Below are 19,528 nucleotides of genomic sequence, written 5' to 3'. Positions count from 1 at the left end.
TGAGGTGGACGCCCTGGAGAGCCTGGTGGTGAACGTTTTAATGAGCGGCAGGATGATCGTCATCATGATGAGTGCTGGAGATAAGATGAAGAATGCTCCCTGGAAGAAGAGGTATATTTGGTCGAAGATAGGAAGCCATTTCGGGAGCCGGGGAGAGGAGCAGGTATAGCATGCTAGCTATGGGCATCAGCCCTGTGTGGCTCTGCTTCGTGTCTGGGTATATGGTCCAATCACTTTACTAGAATTTCTGGGTGATGTTCGGATTGAGTAGAAGCTGCAAGTGTTAATGTAGGTGTTGGCACAGTGTGCGCCTGCAGCAGCTCCACTAATTCCATGTGCAACAAGTTTCTTAACTGGTCTTGCAGGAATGGTGCTAGTACCATTGTTAGTACAGGGGGTGTGGGATGTCGAAGCACCAGTAACCTCACTGGTGAGGCACTCTTCAGAGCTCACACCAGTTCAGTTTGCAACAGCAATGATGGCGCTAGAACCGCTATAGATAAGGATACAGACGGCACTTGTTGCATCAAGTGTCAAAGCGCCAGTAACCCTGCTAGCAAGGCATGCTTCAGCGCTGACACAATGGGAGTAATGGTAACACAGGTTCCAGAGGTCTTCGCTTGGGGCATCCTGATGGGGAGGATGAGAGGGTGCAGAGGAGAATACATTTCCTCTTCTTGGCCTACTTCCCAGGCTCTCCCGAGAGAGGCAGTGTCAATGCGTGGAATGTAGGAATAGAAGAGAGGGTATAGGCATCTGAGCGTCCAACCATATGGAATGTTCCTAAGCGGTCTGGAAGTCACTTCTTGATGGGCTTTTCTGGTTCCAGGATATATCATGGCAGGATAGGAGCAAGGCCACTTGAGAAAAGTTAAAGGAAAGAAACAAAAAGGAAAATTCCAGTGAGTTTGTAGTGGTTCAGTGGTTCCAGGTTCAGGAGAGGTCGGGGAAATGATCCACTGATGCTCCCCGTGTGAAGAGAAGGGCTAACATACCAGAGGGAGTCTACCAGCAGTGTATTTTTGACGATTTAGAATGACACCAATGAAATCCAAGGCTTTGCCTTCACGCCGCAGAAATGGAAAAATTGGAGAGACTGCAGGCCAATGGCAGATACCACAGAACCATTGCATACATGGTGCGGGCGGTCTCAGACCTCTTACGGTTCAAACAATTTTTATTGATGCAAACAACAAAATAAGCAAAACAATGGCAAAAAGGGGCTCACAGCAACAAACAATGAAGCATCTTCCTCAACACTATAACAAGCATCAACAGTTAAGGATTAATATCAACAAACCCCCTGCCAAGTCTGCCCAGGGCAAGCGAGGTCAGAGTCGGTGGAATGGCACCCTGAGGCCCTGGACTCTTATGAGCTCCTAAGAAGGCCACTCCAGCTCCCTCCCCCCCCACTCATCCCTAGAGATTATACCTGTAGCTAAGTACCAAAACACAACGGAACACCCCCCTCCCCCTTCCCAGGTCTCAGACCTCAAGTGACATCTCACTTTGGGACTGTTTGTAACTGTCTGAAACAGGGCTCCACGGAAGTCACCCACATGTGAAAATACACTGCCTGCTTGTCCTAGGATAAATGGGATTTATATGCATATTCCCCTCTCCCCAAATGCAGCCACTTTAGTAGATGGTAACCATTTATTCATATATACAACAGTAAGCATAGGAGCCAACGTTTACAAATGATTGGGGTGCTAAACAATGGAAATGACCTCTCCCTGGACACAGTCAATGAGTTTGTTCAATATTGGGCACTGAACTGGTTCCTACAGTATGTAGAGAATGACACAGGGACAAATTTGTCCCCATCGCTGCAAGCTCTGTCCTCATCTGCACAAGCTTCGAACACTTAAAGTGGGGAGGACAGAGCTTGCAGGGATGGGGAAAAATTTGTCCCTGTGTCATTCGCTAATAGTAAGTCATTTGCTGTCAATATAAAAAAAAAAAAAAAAAAAAAGCACTCTACCACGTCTTTCCTTCCACTCTTCTATAAATCTGCGTTTGGGCTGTAATCTATGTAAACCGCTAAACCAGCCCCATGTTTTCAATCAAGACCACTTTCTTCAGGTTTGTATACAGCGATAACGTCGGATACAAAGTAAATAAAAATAGTATCAAACGTAAGCCGGTCCAGCAGCTTCACGCCCGGGATCTTACTTTTCCGACGTACGGCTCGGCCGGAGGGCGTGGTCGACTCCGGTGCGTACGTGCCCCACGTCCTACGCGAGCCCCTCCCTCTCTCCCCCTCCCGTTCAGTCTCTGGAAAAGAGAAAAAAAAACTTTTTTTTAATTGAGGAATCAACAGCCGCCATCTTGTCGCGGATCTGAGCCGGGATTTCGGAAGGGATTTATTCGGCACTGCAGACTCTAGGCAGATCGGAGCCAATACGAACCCTATCTGCGGCAAATCTCCTATCTCTTTGGACCCATTCGGGTTGGAAAATTGGGCTCCTAGGCGGTGGGGGAGGAGATATTCAGCGGCCCCGTGAGCGGCGCTCTCCGGTCTGAAAGGGGGGGGGGGGACTCTGGAGCTCTTTTGCTTATTGTTTTTCTTGAGAGCGGTGAAGCCTCAGCAACTCTGTCCTGACCCGGCAGGAGCTGGGGCTAGGGTAGGATATCTTGGTGGATCGCTAAATGCTACCCTCCTCTATTTAACCAGAGAAAACAGAGTCTGGGAGGTAGAAAAGCATTGGATGTAAAACTGAAGCGCTTCAGCGGAGGAGAAAAAATTTAAGCGTCATTAAAAAATCACACAGAAGCCGGGACCTGCAGAGTGCAGGAAGAGGGAGATGACAAAATGTCCCCAGACTGAGTTACCCTCAGATTTTTTTTTAACATGCCCTTTCCCCCCCCAATACGACTTAGTTTGCTTATTATTTGGGGTGGGTTATGTTAGTCCCGTTCTCATTCCCTTCTTTTGCCCTGGGCACTGTCTGTGGAGTTGGGGATTAATTTGTCATTAGTTTTGTGGTTATTGGCAGTGTTGGGGGTGGGGGGGTCGTGGGGTGGGGAAAGTGGGCCCTTAGGGTTTGGGAGACCTTAGGGTGCTGGGTCCATGCAAAATGTGGGTGTTGTGTTATTAGGGCGCAGCGGGGCGCTGTTGCCACTTTGCTGAGATCTAGTTTTATTATTATTATTTTCTAATCTCTGCAATTTTGTATTGTGGCCGTGATAGAAGAAGAGAATTAAATGATGTGAGGGTAGGAGTGAGAAGAAAGGCCTCGCAATTTGGATTTTATTTTTAAATTAACACGCACATCTTTGGACAATTATTTATTATTCTTTTACATTAAAATATACAAAAGGAACATAATAAAGATTTAAGAAGGATAAAATGGCTGAGAACTTGCTGGATGGACCGTCTAACCCGAAACGAGCAAAATTAAACTCGCCCGGATTCTCAGCCAGTGACAGTACAGGTAAGACCCGAGGTTGGAATGCTGTCCTGGCCATAGGTTGCAATACAGAACTAGCCCTATACGTGCGAATAAAGCAACATTTTTTTAAAGGCAATAATTTATGTAGGCAGTTTGAAAACATGGTAAGTCACTAAAAATATGGAAATAACATCAGTTCAATTTTCATTTAGAAGGAAGACGAGATAAATGTAGTTTGTACATAAAATTTGGAATTGCTTCCACATAACCTATAGAACCGTGATAGAAGCATGGTTTAGAAAACTTAAGTACTGATTTTAAGCGTTTGTGTGTTAATTCATTTTGCACATGCACATATACTGTATGTTAACTAGATATGTAATGATTTTGTAGAATTAAAGGTGCCCAAGTCTGATTTTTTTTTAAATGTATTTTTATAATGATATAGATGACCATATTATACATCATACAGAATGCAGATGATATTGTGATAAAAACAACGTATAATTCAAGTACTGTTCTGCAATGTAAAAGTGCTGCTGACACTAAGATTGTAGAGATTAAAACCGTAGTAGGCCTTTTACACACACACACACAGATAGATATATGTACCCATGTACAGTATAATGCTCAGTTGTGTTTTATATGTTGTATAGATGCAGGCTTTTTTATGTGGTAACTGCAAATCAGAAGTAAGTTTTGGTTATAGTCCTTTTAAACACCCTATATGCTCACATATGTTCATCTGAATATCTAAAAGTTTGGTGTTGGCTCCAAACATGCAATAAAATATATATTGGAATTTATTAATTATGATTTATGCACAGTATTATAATCCCTTTCTTTCAATGTTTCAATGCTGCTTTCCCATTTATATGACTTGAAACTTATTCCTCATTGCTGAATAGTCTTGGACAATATGTTTTAAGTCTTGTATAAGATAGCACAGTAGATGATGGCTATCCAGTATTTGCTTTTCGTATAAGCATTTGTGCATTCTTAAATGAGACAATGATGTGTAAAGGTACTAATGGCCATAGCTTTCATTGCCAAACATCATTATGTCTTAAAATACTATCTTATTAGATTTATAATTGCAAAATAAATGTTAACATAAGTTTGTTGGATGACTGGTTGCAAAGTACTTCATCCCTCCCCTCCATAAAACAACTTAGTAGTGTAGGTAGATGGTATCTACTGAGTTAGCACTGAAGCCTTTCCACAAAACTGGCATAAGTAGGTGCTTTCTGATCTACCGATAAAATGCTTCAAACTTTCTGAATCTCTGAAAAGTGAGAACCAATTTCCTTTGTTTGACATTGATTAGGGGTACTTTTACTAAGTGCGCTAACGCATCCATTATAGTCTATTGATGTGTTAGTGTTTAAAACGATTAGCACGCCTTAGTAAAAGGGACCCCTAGGTATGGTGAGTCTTAGAAAGCAGTCCATCACAGAGGTTCTACTCTGATCTAGCAAAATTCAGCTTTTATGTACTGTATGTGTCACATGCAGTTGAACAGTTGCTTAAACATCACATTATATTATAATTAAGCTGCCAGTATGAAGCATTATTGTTTTGTGACTTGGGGTTTTATAGGTGCAGAAATTCATGACTTTTGGGGGGCACAAAGAAATTTAGATTTACTGAATTTTATTGGAAATTGAGCAAACTGGTTTTAGAACTTTTGAATTTGAAAATACATGTTGCTGTATTATACTGTTTACTAGTGATATGTGATAAATCATGGTTTTAAGAAAATATCTATTCATAGTATAAACCTGTTGAGAAGAAAATTTTTTTTAATTTTGTTTTACAATAAGCCTTTAAGGTTCTTTGAAAATATACTTTTATTGCATGTTATCTGTTGTAGAGCTCAGTGGCAGATCATGCATGATAACATTTTAGTACAGTAAATGACTTCTGTAGCATAAAATTAATTCATGAACAAGAAAAAAATATATTCAGTTCATCACTCTTACATATGACATGTTGGTTTGTGTGGAGGTTTAAAACAGTCTTTTTTTTTCTTGGCTTAAACAGCAGGTGTCTGTTTTTAGAGTTGGTGGACATAAATTCTATTTGAGCATACAGTACTCCCCCACTTATTTGCGTTTCAGATTTTGCACCCCCAGTCATTCGCAGTTTTTTCATCCGCAAATTTCCCTCACTCAATTGCAGTTTTTCTTATTTTCCTGACGAGAATTAATTTAGAACCATATACTAAACAGTAATTCTTATTTCTTATTGTCGTTACAGAAACTTACTGATACTGTACTCCCGATCGCTGCCTCGTTCTACCCCATGTACTGTACTGTCGTCGTTTCTTCATGGTGGCAAGGAAGGTTTTACTGTACATGTCTGAATTGCAGCATCAATGCCATTTCTATTAACTTTGGGAATCCGAACCATACTGTCTAGGGATCCCATGCTTCAATCATTCCTTGCAAACTAAATTTACATATACAAATTGTCTGGAAGCACAGTGGCCAATCGGAATGATTGAAAAGGTTTGGCGGGAGTTTTGAAAGTAGCCAGTCAGAGGGTAGCTATCTCGAGTGTTTCACGAACTGGTGAAAGCCCTAAGATGCCACCCAAACGCAATGAATCAAAGCGCCAGAAGAAGTGTAAGATAGGAGAAAGTTGAGCTGCTGGATATGCTCCTAGAACAAAAAAGTTATGCTGCAGTAGCACGCCATTATGGCATTAATGAAAGCACCGTACGCTACATAAAGAAGGAGGCGGCAATCAGGAGCACTGTATCAGTAAATTTCTATGATGTTGCCAAAAAGAGACGCCACCCAAGATAGGAGAAAGTTGAGCTGCTGGATATGCTCCTAGAACAAAAAAGTTATGCTGCAGTAGCATGCCATTATGGCATTAATGAAAGCACCGTACCTACATAAAGAAGGAGGCGGCAATCAGGAGCACTGTATCAGTAAATTTCTATGATGTTGCCAAAAAGAGACGCCACCCGATGAGCTGTAAATCCTCTGCTTTGCTGCTTTCCTGTCCATACCTTCATCATTATTGGTGAGAACACACATTCTACTCTATTTAAATTTGATTTGGAGGGCATATTTAGCCATTTTAGCACCACATCCAATATTCGTGGATTTTCAGAATTTGCGGGTGGTCTTGGAATGGAACCCCTGTGAATTTTGGGGGAGTACTGTATATAGTAGAAGGGACAGTTGTATTTGGCTATTCAGCTAGTTGTCCTGAACTTGTATTTTTGTGTTGTAGTAATGTTCAGAAAATCAAATTGCCTATTAAAGTTTTGCTTGTTTCTTTAGTCTAATATCAAAGTTTTGTTTTATAATTTCAGCATTTTTTGGGAATCAAAGTACAAAGCAATACACCCTTGTTAAATTTATTGTTTGAATTCACTGTTCAGATTTTCATGCTTTGTATATCCTGATGGCTGCATGCAGTTAGTTCTATTGAGTTTGTACCAATAGTTTTGGGGAGTTTTTTTTTTTAATATTGGCAATTGTGAAGTAAAACAACCTTTTAAAAAAAATCATGTTAAATGCTTTTATTTTCCTCAAGAATATAAGACAATTTGGAATAAAATGGCAATATTGTGGTTTTATTAAAACAGGAAAATAGTTTTACATTCCAAAGTATACAATCAAAACCATGTCTTTAAAAAAAGTATATTATGGAGTTCCTATGTATTAAGGGTTTTCTTTCATTTTTGTGTATATGGGCCAGAACCAGAGCTCACAACGCCCTGAATATTTGAAGAACAGTCACAGGTTACTGGGCTGCTATTAATATTTCTTCATACTCTTTGAAAGTGTGAACAGATTTACTGTCTAAATCCTAAACTGGAATTTATTCCATGATCTAAGGATCAAGATGTTCATCTCAGTAGGTGGAAGTAATTATAATAAGAAATATTATTTCTAGTTCTAAAGGTGTTTCTCAAGAGGAATCAACTGGGTCATAATGTACAGCATTTTAATGCTAAAATCCTTGTCTTGCGTGTAAGATCTAGTAAAATATTATAGTATGTTTTATTGTTATGCAAAATGCCAAGATGTTATATGCAGCTTTTATCCCAGGACAAGCAGGCAGCATATTCTTAACACATGGGTGACGTCACCGACGGAGCCCTCGGTACGGACCTTTTTAACTAGAAGTTTCTAGTTGGCCGCACCGCGCGTGCGCGAGTGCCTTCCCGCCCGACGGAGGAGTGCGTGGTCCCCAGTTTCTTCGTTTCCGCGGAGCGAAGAAGACGCGTGTATTTTTTCAACGGCCGTTGAAATCACTTTTTGCCTTCCCGCTCGCGCTTTTGTTCTCAATTTTTTCTCCTTCTACCTTCGGGTTTCCTTTTTATTTGAATTGCAAAAAAAAAAAAAAAAAAAAAACTTTGATTTTTCCTTTTTCTTTCGTTTTTGCCCCGGCGGGGCCTGTTGCCATTATACAGGCCTCGGACTTCGATTTTGCGGAGGCTATCTTCCCCTTCATGCCCCCGCAGGTCGGTTTTAAGAAGTGCCAGCGGTGTGCACGCCCGATCTCCGTATCTGACCCACATAATTGGTGTTTGCAGTGCCTGGGTCCGGAGCATCGGGCGGACTCCTGCACCCGCTGTGCCACTTTGCAAAAACGAACTCTTAAAAACCGAAGAATCCAGCAAACCCTTCTCTTCGGCACCGAGTCGGCGATGGATTCCTCACCTTCAACGGCGGTACCGCAAAAATCGGCACCGTCAAGCTCGACACCGACCGACCCCGCATCGGCGCCGCTGGCGCCAGGTAAGCCGGCTAAGAAGCCTTCCTCTTCCCTCGAGCGCCCTCCTGCTACGGTGGCGACACCGTCTCTACCGGCATCGCACCGGTCCCGTAAACGCTCCGCCCCGATATCGGTGAGTGCCTCGTCATCGGCCTCCTCATCGCCGGGGCGTGGAGCGGCATCCAAGGAACCGAAGAAAAAGAAAGCGGTTCCGATGCCACCCCTAGATGACCGTATCTCGGCCATTCTACAAACTCAGCTTCAGGAGCAGTTGAAGAAACAACTTGAACAACTGCTACCCTCTATCCTGGCACCGCTCCTTCCGGTACCAGACCGGCCCGAGCCCCGCACCGAGCCCCCGGTGTCCACTCCTTCGGTACCGGTAAACACCTCTATGCCGATCCTTTCAGCCCAACAACTTCATGATGATCCAGTGGTTCATTCTCAACCCACAGTGGATCCTCCTCGGCACCAGGCGGTACGGCACTCTTCTCGGGACCGAGAACGACGCCGATCGTCCTCCCCCGGTACCGTTTCGGTGCGCTCTGGTAAATCTTTGTCCAAGACTCGCCACACCGCACCCTCCACCCCAGTGTCCCGACATGCACCAGAGGTCAGGGACCCTGATTTATGGGAGGAGACTCCCCTCGGTACCGAGGAGGATCCCTCCTCATCTGATGAGGAACCATCGGCACCTGATGCCACCTCTAAACCTGAACAGTCCTCTTTTTCTAAATTTCTGAGGGAAATGTCTGCTGCTCTGTCCCTTCCCCTGGAATCTGACTCCAAAAAGTCCCAAGCCTTTTTAGAAGCCTTAGACTTTGAGCAACCTCCTAAGGAGTTCCTCAAGCTTCCCGTGCATGACATCCTACGGGAGACTTTCTACAAAAACTTGGAAAATCCCCTCACGGTACCGGGTGCTCCCCGTAAACTGGACAACCTTTACCGTGTCATCCCTATTCCTGGATTCGACAAATCTCAATTGCCCCATGAGTCCCTTCTGGTGGAATCCACCTTGAAAAAGACTCAGGGCTCCAGTGTCTATGCCTCTACCCCTCCTGGCAGAGAAGGTAAGACCATGGACAAGTTTGGCAAGAGGCTTTACCAAAATGCCATGCTTGCCAACAGGGCAAACAACTATTCCTTCCATTTTTCCTTCTATCTCAAACACTTGGTCCAACAGCTGTCTGCCCTCCAGAAGTACCTACCTGAGCGCAAGGTCCCGCTATTCCAACAGCACATCTCTGGCCTTCTCCAAATGCGCAAGTATATGGTCCGCTCAATATACGACTCCTTCGAGCTCACCTCTCGGGCCTCTGCCATGGCTGTAGCCATGCGTCGCTTGGCCTGGCTCAGAGTCTCCGACCTGGACATCAACCACCAGGACCGTCTGGCCAACGCCCCCTGTCTCGGGGATGAGCTTTTTGGAGAGTCACTGGATTCCACCACCCAGAAACTCTCTGCCCATGAGACCAGGTGGGACACCCTGATCAAGCCGAAAAAGAAGGCACCGCCTACCCGACCTTATCGGCCACAAACATCTTATCAACGGAGGTTCTCAGCCAGGCCACTCAATCCGCCTCCCCAGCAATCTAGGCGGCCCCGTCAACAGCAACATCACGCTCAGGCTCGATCTCAGGCCTCTCAACCCTCTAAGCCTCCTCAGCCTACTAAACAAACTCAGCCCTTTTGACTCTTCTCTCCAGGGCATAGCCAGTCATCCACCCTTGCTACCTCTTCCACAACCCATCGGAGGTCGTCTCACCATTTTCTCCAGCCGTTGGGAAATCATTACATCGGACCAGTGGGTCCTCAACATCATCCGCCACGGCTACTCTCTCAACTTCCAGACTCTACCTCCGGACAACCTTCCCGTAGAGTCTGCTTCAAACTCATCTCAAACCCCCCTCCTCCTGAGGGAGGTTCAATCCCTCCTCCTTCTCAATGCCATCGAAGAAGTGCCTCCAGATCAAAGGGGGCAGGGATTCTACTCCCGCTACTTCCTGGTACCCAAAAAGACGGGAGACCTCCGTCCCATTCTCGATCTCAGGGACCTCAACAAGTGTCTGGTCAAGGAGAAGTTCAGAATGCTCTCCCTTGCCACGCTCTACCCTCTGCTTTCTCAACACGACTGGCTATGTTCCCTGGACCTCAAAGAGGCCTACACTCACATCTCCATCAATCAAAATTCTCGCCGCTACCTGCGGTTCCAGGTACTGCACCATCACTATCAGTACAAGGTGCTACCGTTCGGCCTCGCTTCCTCACCCAGGGTCTTCACCAAGTGCCTTATAGTGGTAGCGGCCTTCCTCAGGTCTCACAACCTCCAGGTGTTCCCCTACTTGGACGATTGGTTGGTGAAAGCACCTTCATCTCAACTCGTGCTACAAGCCACTCATCACACCATCTCTCTCCTCCACCTCCTGGGGTTCGAGATCAACTACCCCAAGTCGCACTTGCTTCCCACCCAGCGACTTCAATTCATTGGAGCAGTTCTGGACACCACGCTAATGAGGGCCTTTCTCCCCTCCGATCGCCAGCGAACTCTGCTCCATCTCTGCCGTCAGGTACTCAGGCACCCCTCCATCCCTGCCCGACAGATGATGGTCCTACTGGGTCACATGGCCTCGACGGTACATGTCCTTCCTCTGGCACGCCTCCACCTTCGTACACCTCAGTGGACTCTCGCCAACCAATGGTCACAGACTACGGACCTTCTTTCTCATCCCATATCTGTGACATCATCTCTTCAGCAATCTCTCCAATGGTGGTTGAACTCCTCAAATCTTTCCAGGGGTCTGCTTTTTCATCTGCCCCCCCACTCTATGATCATCACCACAGATGCGTCCCCCTACGCATGGGGAGCTCACCTAGGAGATCTACGCACCCAGGGTCTGTGGACCCCACAGGAGCGTCGTCATCACATCAATTTCCTGGAACTCAGAGCCATGTTCTACGCTCTCAAGGCTTTCCAACATCTCCTCTGCCCTCAAGTCCTCCTCCTCTGCACGGACAATCAAGTCGCCATGTACTACATAAACAAGCAAGGCGGTACCGGATCTCGCCCCCTCTGTTTGGAGGCTCTGCGCATCTGGACCTGGGCCACGGACCGCAATCTCTTTCTCAGGGCGGTCTATATCCAGGGCGAACAGAACTCTCTGGCCGACAATCTCAGTCGCATCCTTCAACCCCACGAGTGGACGTTGGACCCCCCGACTCTGCTCTCCGTCTTTGCTCGATGGGGCACTCCGCAGGTGGACCTCTTTGCAGCTCCTCACAATCATCAACTGCCCCTATTCTGCTCCAGACTCTTCTCTCCTCACCGTCTGGCCCCGGATGCATTCCTGCTCGATTGGAGGGATCGGTTCCTGTATGCCTTCCCTCCACTTCCTCTGATGTTGCGGACCTTGTCCAAACTCCGCAAGGACAACGCCACCATGATTCTCATCGCACCTCGGTGGCCTCGCCAACACTGGTTCTCCCTCCTGCTCCAACTCAGCTCCAGGGAGCCCATTCCTCTTCCTGTGTTTCCTACTCTACTTACGCAACAGCATCAGTCTCTGCTACATCCCAATCTGTCTTCGCTCCACCTGACAGCTTGGTTTCTCTCGGGCTGACCTCTCCGGAGAACCTATCTCAACCGGTCCGCCTCATTTTGGACGCGTCCAGGAAACCGGCCACTCTCCAATGTTACCATCAGAAGTGGACCAGATTTTCCTCCTGGTGTCTCCGGCATCATCAGGAACCCACCTCCTTAGCGGTGGAAACTATCTTGGAATATTTGCTCTCTCTGTCCAACGCTGGCCTCAAAACTACCTCCATCAGAGTCCACCTCAGCGCCATCACTGCGTTTCACGAGCCTATTTTTGGAAAACCTCTCACGGCTCATCCTCTGGTTTCCAGATTCATGAGAGGCCTCTTCAACATCAAACCGCCTCTCAAGCCTCCTCCTGTCGTCTGGGACCTGAATGTGGTTCTCTCAGCTCTTATGAAACCTCCGTTTGAGCCTCTTGCCACTACTTCTCTCAGGCTTCTAACCTGGAAGGTGCTTTTCCTAATTGCCATCACCTCTGCCAGGAGGGTTAGCGAACTACATGCACTGGTTGCCGACCCACCTTTCACTGTTTTTCACCATGACAAGGTTGTTTTGCGTACCCACCCTAAATTCCTTCCCAAGGTGGTCTCAGCTTTTCACCTCAACCAGTCCATTGTGCTGCCCGTCTTCTTCCCTAAGCCTCACTCGCATCCTGGGGAACAGGCGTTGCACACGCTGGATTGTAAGCGTGCCCTTGCTTACTATCTTGATCGTACCGGAGCTCACCGAACAGCCCCTCAGCTCTTTTTGTCTTTCGACCCCAACCGTTTGGGTCGTCCTGTCTCCAAACGGACACTTTCAAATTGGCTTGCTGCCTGTATTGCTTTCTGCTACGCTCGGGCCGGTCTCTCACTGGAAGGAACTGTCACGGCCCACAGAGTCCGAGCTATGGCTGCTTCCGTGGCTTTCCTCCGCTCCACGCCCATCGAGGAAATCTGCAAGGCGGCCACTTGGTCCTCAGTTCACACGTTCACTACTCACTACTGTCTGGATGCATTCTCCAGACGGGATGGACACTTCGGCCAATCTGTGTTACAAAATTTATTTTCCTAATGGCCAACCATCCCACCTCCCTCTTTGTTAGCTTGGAGGTCACCCATGTGTTAAGAATATGCTGCCTGCTTGTCCTGGGATAAAGCACAGTTACTTACCGTAACAGGTGTTATCCAGGGACAGCAGGCAGATATTCTTAAGTCCCACCCACCTCCCCGGGTTGGCTTCTTAGCTGGCTTATCCTAACTGGGGACCACGCACTCCTCCGTCGGGCGGGAAGGCACTCGCGCACGCGCGGTGCGGCCAACTAGAAACTTCTAGTTAAAAAGGTCCGTACCGAGGGCTCCGTCGGTGACGTCACCCATGTGTTAAGAATATCTGCCTGCTGTCCCTGGATAACACCTGTTACGGTAAGTAACTGTGCTTTTTCCAAGAGAGATGATTAAACTAGGAGTTCATTGATTTGGGATTTATTAACCACCTTTTTATCAAGATATTCACTCAATGTGGTACAGTGTAGCAAGTACAGCTTGACACACAATTTAAAATTTCAACAGTATAAACAATAGCAAAATTACCAAATATAAGCCAGAATACCATCAAGAGAAACCTTTTGCAATGGCAAATTGAATCCTAGCGAGAAGGCTAAAATGCTGCTGATCAATTTTTTTTAAAGGTTGAAATGTAAATTTCTGAGAGTTTTGAGCTATTATGTTTGAAATTAAATATAGCTAAAACTCTTGTGATATTTCGTGCTCCACATCCAATAGTTGGAGTGCTTCACTCATTTATATTAGATAATGAGGTTATCAAGTAAGTGAAAACTATGCATTCACTTGGAGTTATTATTGATCCTGCATATAAAATGTAGAGTCAGGTACAGAAAATGGTCTATACCAGTGGTCTCAAACTCAAACCCTTTGCAGGGCCACATTTTGGATTTGTAGGTACTTGGAGGGCCGCAGAAAAAATAGTTAATGTCTTATTAAAGAAATGACAATTTTGCATGATGTAAAACTCTTTATAGTTTATAAATCTTTTCCTTTTGGCTAAGTCTTAATTATAATATTGTCATTTATAGCTAAAGAGACATATGGTCAAGAAACTTTTATTTTACTTTTGTGATTATGATAAACAAAGCGACGGCCTCAAAATAGGACCTGGTGGGCCGCATGTGGCCCCTGGGCCACGTGTTTGAGACCACTGGTCTATACTGTTTTCAAAATTAAAGTTAAGACAGTTGAAAGATTAGCTTAATGATCAGAACTTTAGACTGATAATAAGAATATTATAATCCTGAATTTTGATTATTGTAACTGTTTGCTGGTTGGTTTACCAAAGGAAGTATTACGGGGTCTGCAAACCTCTCAAAATGCAACCGCTCATGTTCTATGTGGACTTTAAAGGTTTAATCATATTTTACCTATTTTAATGAAATTGCATTGGCTGTCAATTGAGTTTTAAATTCAATACAGTACTCCCCTGAAATTCACGGAGATTCAGTTCTAGGAACACCTGCGAATTTCAAAAAACCGCAAATGCAGTTTAGGAGTGGAACAGAGGCAGGAAAGGGCAGCTGGGGTGCCGGCAGGTGCTGAAAATCGGGTGTGGGATCATTCTAAGTATTTTCCGACCACCTCTTCCAGGAATTAAAGTTGGGCTACACCAATCTGAAGCTGCTTTGATGGTGTGTCAAAGCAGCTTCTGATTGGTGTGGCCTGACTTCAGTATCAGGAATGGGCGGTCGGAAAATACCGCAAAAGACTGAGTCTGCGATTTGCGAACTGTGAATTCGCGGGGGTATATTGTATAAGATACTTTTATTAGTGTTTAAGGTAATAGCTGAGCAGATTTCAGTAGTCATGGGTGCATCTTTGCATTTGCATCTGCCATCACGATCTTTACGTTCTGAATCCCAAAACTTATTGGATGTTCTTTATTTTGTGCTTGTTGTTTTTTTTTTTTTTTTTTTTTTTTTTTGGGGGGGGGGGGGATAGAATATAGATCATATTTTTTTATATAGCTGGCCTTCCATTGTTGAATGCATTACCACCTCAGTTATGAGTAGGAAACATCAAGTTTCCTACTTCTTCCAGTTGTTCCTATCCAGGTAATTATTCCTTGATGTAATCCCCCATCTGAACAGTTTGTTTGTTTTTTAAGCTAGAACTTTCAAATGAGCTTTCTCTACACATGTCTTAATATTAAACCACACCGTGTGGTGATCAATGAATGCCAGATGATCACCCACTGTAACATCAGAAATACTTTCTCAGTTTGTAAGCACTGTCCAGTATGGCCCTGTCCCGCATGGGTTCCATTACCAACTGTTGTAATAGTTCTCCTTGTAGAGAATCCATGACCTCACAATAGGGATACCCCAATTAGAGAATGACATGGGGACAAATTTTTCCCCATCCCCGCGGGAACTCATTTTCCTGTCCCGGTCTGTTTCTGTAAGCTCCATCCTCATCTGCATAAGCCTCAAATACTTTAAAATCACAAGAGTTTGAGGGTTGTGTGGCTAAGGCAGAGCTTACAGGAATGGGACAGGGACAATGACAAAACTTGATGGGACAGGAAAATTGAGTTCCTGTGGGGATGGGGAAAAATTTGTCCCTGTGCCATTCTCTAATCCCAGTCAATATCTGGCATGTTAAAATCACCTATTAGTAATACTTTCCCTTGTACAGCTATATTCTGAATGTCTATTATTAAATCTCTGTCCACTTTCTCTTTCTGTGAAGGAGGCCTGTATTTTGTACCAATGTAAATACATTTTCAATTCCCTCTTTCCAGATTGACCCACAGTGTTGCTTATTTGCCCTGTAGATCCTGCAATTGTATGGCTTTAATATGATCTTTAACATATATTGCCACTCCCCACTCCTTTTCTTCCTACCCTGTCTTTCCTGAACAGATTGTAGCCTGGTATAACTGTATCCCAGTCATGGTTCTCCGTGAGCTACTTCTCTGTGATTGCTACTAAATCCAACTCGACCTCTTCCATCATAGCCTCTAAATCCAGAACCTTGTTTCCCATACTTCAAGCATTAGTATATACTGCTTTCCAGGCTTTGCCCCCTTTTCCTATTTTTTTAGAGGTATTTAGTGATTTGCTTACCTGGGGTCTTTGATCACCTTGCCCCAACAATTCTAGTTTAAAACCCTTTTTAGTAGGTTAGCCAGTTTCCTTGACAGATGTACACCATTCTTGTTCACCAGCCCTTGGAAAATCATCCTATGGTCCAGGAAGCCGAAACGCTCTCAACAACACTATCCACGCAGCCTCACATTTATCTCAAGGAAGCGAGCTTATCTGCCTTGGCCATTTACCCTTGATAGGGAGGATTGACGAGAATACCAACTGTGCTTCTGACTACTTCACCTAGATCTGCCTAGAATGGTAGTATGAAATAGAAAGTTTTAAAAATAAATGTCAGAATACTAGTGATATCATAATAAACAACATGGAAAAACATTCATATCTCACCATAGGGCTGTATGGAGTATTCATATTCGATTAATTTCGAACTGGAATAGTGCCCTGAAAGCATTATTTGTATTCAGCCAAAAAGCGATTTAAATTCAAATAATCCAGGGCTCTGCTGTGCTAAAGCCTACTAAAATAAACATCTGATTTCTGGTTTCTCATTGTTTCTTCTATTATTTGTTATGTTAAAACTCAAGACCTATGATTCATATTCAGCCAAATAGTAAAGTATGCTATTTAGAACCTAACGGATGTAGCGGTATATAAGAAATAAATTACATTACATTACATTACATTGATACATCTCTTAAAAATGTTAATAGTAGAAGTGAAATACAGTTCAGTAAATGAAGCATATGTTTGTTTATTAAAATTTGACATACCGCCAAATCTTACAATAGTGTAATAATTCTTAGTAGTTTACATCAATAAAATTTCAAAAACAAAATATAAAAAGAACACCATCAAATATAGGATAGCGCACAGAGAGCACAGCGAACACCATCATACAATGTTAACATTAATAGTCTTCATTGTCCTGTGCATTGAAGGGTACCTGAGAAGTCCTCAATAAATGTATCTTCTGGCAAAGAGTTTACACCAAATGCCAACTGAAAAAAAAAAGTGTCTTTAGTAATGTCTTAAAAGCCTTGATATTTACTTCGGTATGAATATGCTGTGGAAACTGATTCCAAAGATTAGGTGCTACATAGAAAAAATGCTTTATTATGGGTGGTTTCCCAACATGTTCTACTTACAGCCGGAAGCACCAACCTATTATCCTGTAATGACCATAATCTCCTGATATTTGAATTTCTCCACAAAGGGGTATCTCTCTCCCCTTCAAAATTCAAGGATGTATTTGGCATAGGCAAATGCCCTGTCAACTAGCAGCTGAAACTTTTATCAAGGTTTACCATCAGTCTATTTTTATTTTTATTTTTAAACCATCTCTGAACTTGTTCAAGATATCCAAGAACAATATTTAAGGACAGCGAAAGCAGGTCAACTTTTGCTAATAATATGTTTTGTGTTTTATTAAAACTTGTTATACCGCTTGAGTATACGACAGATCTAAGCGGTCATTTGCGTAGCAATATACCCTAATTCCAGCAGCAACAGTGGTGCCAGATAGATGTTAAATAGAACAGGTAACAGCACAGAGTAGAGCAAAACAAATTAATCATATCATGCAACTTAGAGGTGATATCAGTTACGCAGATGACTTTATGATCCTCATCCCATTTGCTAACTCTCTCTCAGAGGTTACTCCCAAGGCATCAGAAGCACTAAATTTGGTGGAGCAATGGATGACTGAATTCAAACTGAAACTTAATTCAGAAAAAACAATTTTTTTGTAGCTTCGCCACATCCGCTTGACACCAAAACACCACTATGCATCAATAAACTTAGTTATCCTATTCAGATTACTATGAAGGTATTGGGTGTAACAGTAAATCAGTGCCTAACCATGAAAGACCAAGTAGACTCCTTAATCAGAAAGGGTTTTTTCACTCTCTGGAAACTTTGATCCATTAGAGCATATTTTGCTATGTCAGCATTTAGAATTCTGGTACAATCCCTCATACTGAGTCAACTTGATTATCCCAGGACAAGCAGGCAGCATATTCTCTACATGTGGGTGACCGACGGAGCCCCCTAGTGGACATTTTCGCAAGCAGACTTGCTTGAAGACCTTCAGGCTTGCGATTGGACTGCTCATGCGTGTGTGCCCCTCCCACCCTGCCTAGGGCATGCGTCTCCTCAGCGTGTCCGCAGTTCTTTGTTTTCCGAGGAGCCAGAAGCACTGCTCTCTTGCTTCGCGCGATATTGTCCCTCTTGCACCGCGGCTTGTTTAGTTAGTTTCTGTTGAGTCGTTGTGCTCGTGTCTTATTTTCTTTATTTTCATTTTTTTTCAGTTCGTATATTTTTCTGGCCTCGGCCCTGCCTTTTCTTATGTTCCGGCCTCGTTCGATTGACGACTCAAAAGCTCCTTACAGTCCCTTCACTAAAAATCATAGGCACCAGAAGACACGATATGTTTCAGTAATGGCTCCCCAGTTGTGGAATGCTCTTTCTCATTACATCAGAGAAGAAAAAGACCTCAGTCAATTTAAGAAATTTCCAAAAAGTTGTCCTTTTAAAGATGCATTTAATCTTTAACCTTCTTCTTTAGATACAAACATTAGGGCCCGGAATTTTTTTTTTTTTTTTTACCCCTTCCCATTGTCTCAACCCTTATTTTCTCTCTTCTCTTAAGCCATGAAGATGTAACTTTACCCCTTTATCCTTACGTTTTGTGTACGTCTTAAAATTGTTAGTTCTAAGACTTATGTTTGTTGTTTAGTTATTGTAACCCGCTTTTATGAAGCTGTAAATCGCTTAGTAATTTGAATAAGCGATCCATCAAATATAAATAAAAAACCTAAAAAAAACTCCTAAAACCTACTAAGTGCAATTGGTATATCTCCATCACCGATCCTCATCGTTGGTGTGTGGAGTGCCTGGGTACAGAGCACCGCGCTGAGTTGTGTCCCCGTTGTGCAACTTTACAACCGCGGGCTCTTCGTCGACGGATGGCCAAGATTCTCCAACTCTTTGGCCCCATGGATCCTGCGGGACTGGCCTCGAGCTCGGCCTCGATGCCCTCGTTGGGCGCCTCGGCCTCGTAGTCCCCGTCGGCCTCAAAGGCTCCGGCCTGGCCTCTCCTGCTACTCCGGTTTCGGGTAAGTCTCCTCTTCCCTCCTCAGGTATGCCAGCGAAAAAGCCTACCTCGGAGTCTCATGTGAGCGCCGCCTCATCGGCGTCTTCGAGACATCAATCTAAGCGTGCCTCCTCATGTAGGAAATACTCTTCCTCGAGGTCGCCCCCGATGGTGCACACTGCTGCACTTCCGACCCACCTACCGTTGATCTCGGTGCCTGTGTTTGAGAACATGCTTAAGGCTATTATTACCACACAGTTTTCCTCGGTGGTAAGCCAACTAGTCCCGACTTCGATGCCTTTGACCTTGGTCTCGACCCAGTCGCGGTCTGACCAGCCTGAGCGTCCCCTTGTCTCTTGAGGCCTCAACTGTAAGACTCGTCGGATTCCTTCGAGTGAGTCTTCCTCCCCTGAGTCGCCGGTGACTTTTCGGGGGTCCAGGCCGGGGACTACTTTTTTCCCCGCTACTGCGGCGAGGCTTGCCTCTTCTAAACGATCCCGGTCTTCCCTGCCCTGTTGGGGCAGGTCTCCGACCTCGAAACCGTCCAGACACAAGCTTGTCCTTGAATTGGACTCTAGTGTATGTTCCCCATCGAGGCGCTTGCCTTT

At 44.5% G+C, this 19,528-nt stretch overlaps 1 protein-coding gene across 8 annotated transcripts in view; it reads left to right on the top strand.

The window, feature by feature from the left end:
• The first annotated feature begins 2,172 nt into the window (after nucleotides 1–2,172).
• Nucleotides 2,173–19,528, top strand: part of CREBBP (CREB binding protein) — a 676,455-nt gene continuing 659,099 nt past the window's right edge. For 4 of the 8 annotated variants that reach the window (XM_033962549.1, XM_033962545.1, XM_033962547.1 and 1 more), the window contains exon 1: nucleotides 2,174–3,437. In XM_033962549.1, coding sequence (XP_033818440.1) covers nucleotides 3,353–3,437 — 85 coding nt within the window. In that variant the 5' untranslated portion in view covers nucleotides 2,174–3,352. Of the gene's footprint in view, nucleotides 3,438–19,528 lie in introns of all 8 variants that reach the window. The other 4 variants (XM_033962544.1, XM_033962542.1, XM_033962548.1 and 1 more) reach the window with 2 other exon arrangements.

The sequence above is a fragment of the Geotrypetes seraphini genome, chromosome 11 (assembly GCF_902459505.1).
Source record: "Geotrypetes seraphini chromosome 11, aGeoSer1.1, whole genome shotgun sequence".
Lineage (NCBI taxonomy): Eukaryota > Metazoa > Chordata > Amphibia > Gymnophiona > Dermophiidae > Geotrypetes > Geotrypetes seraphini.
This window is presented reverse-complemented; position numbering and strand designations above follow the sequence as displayed.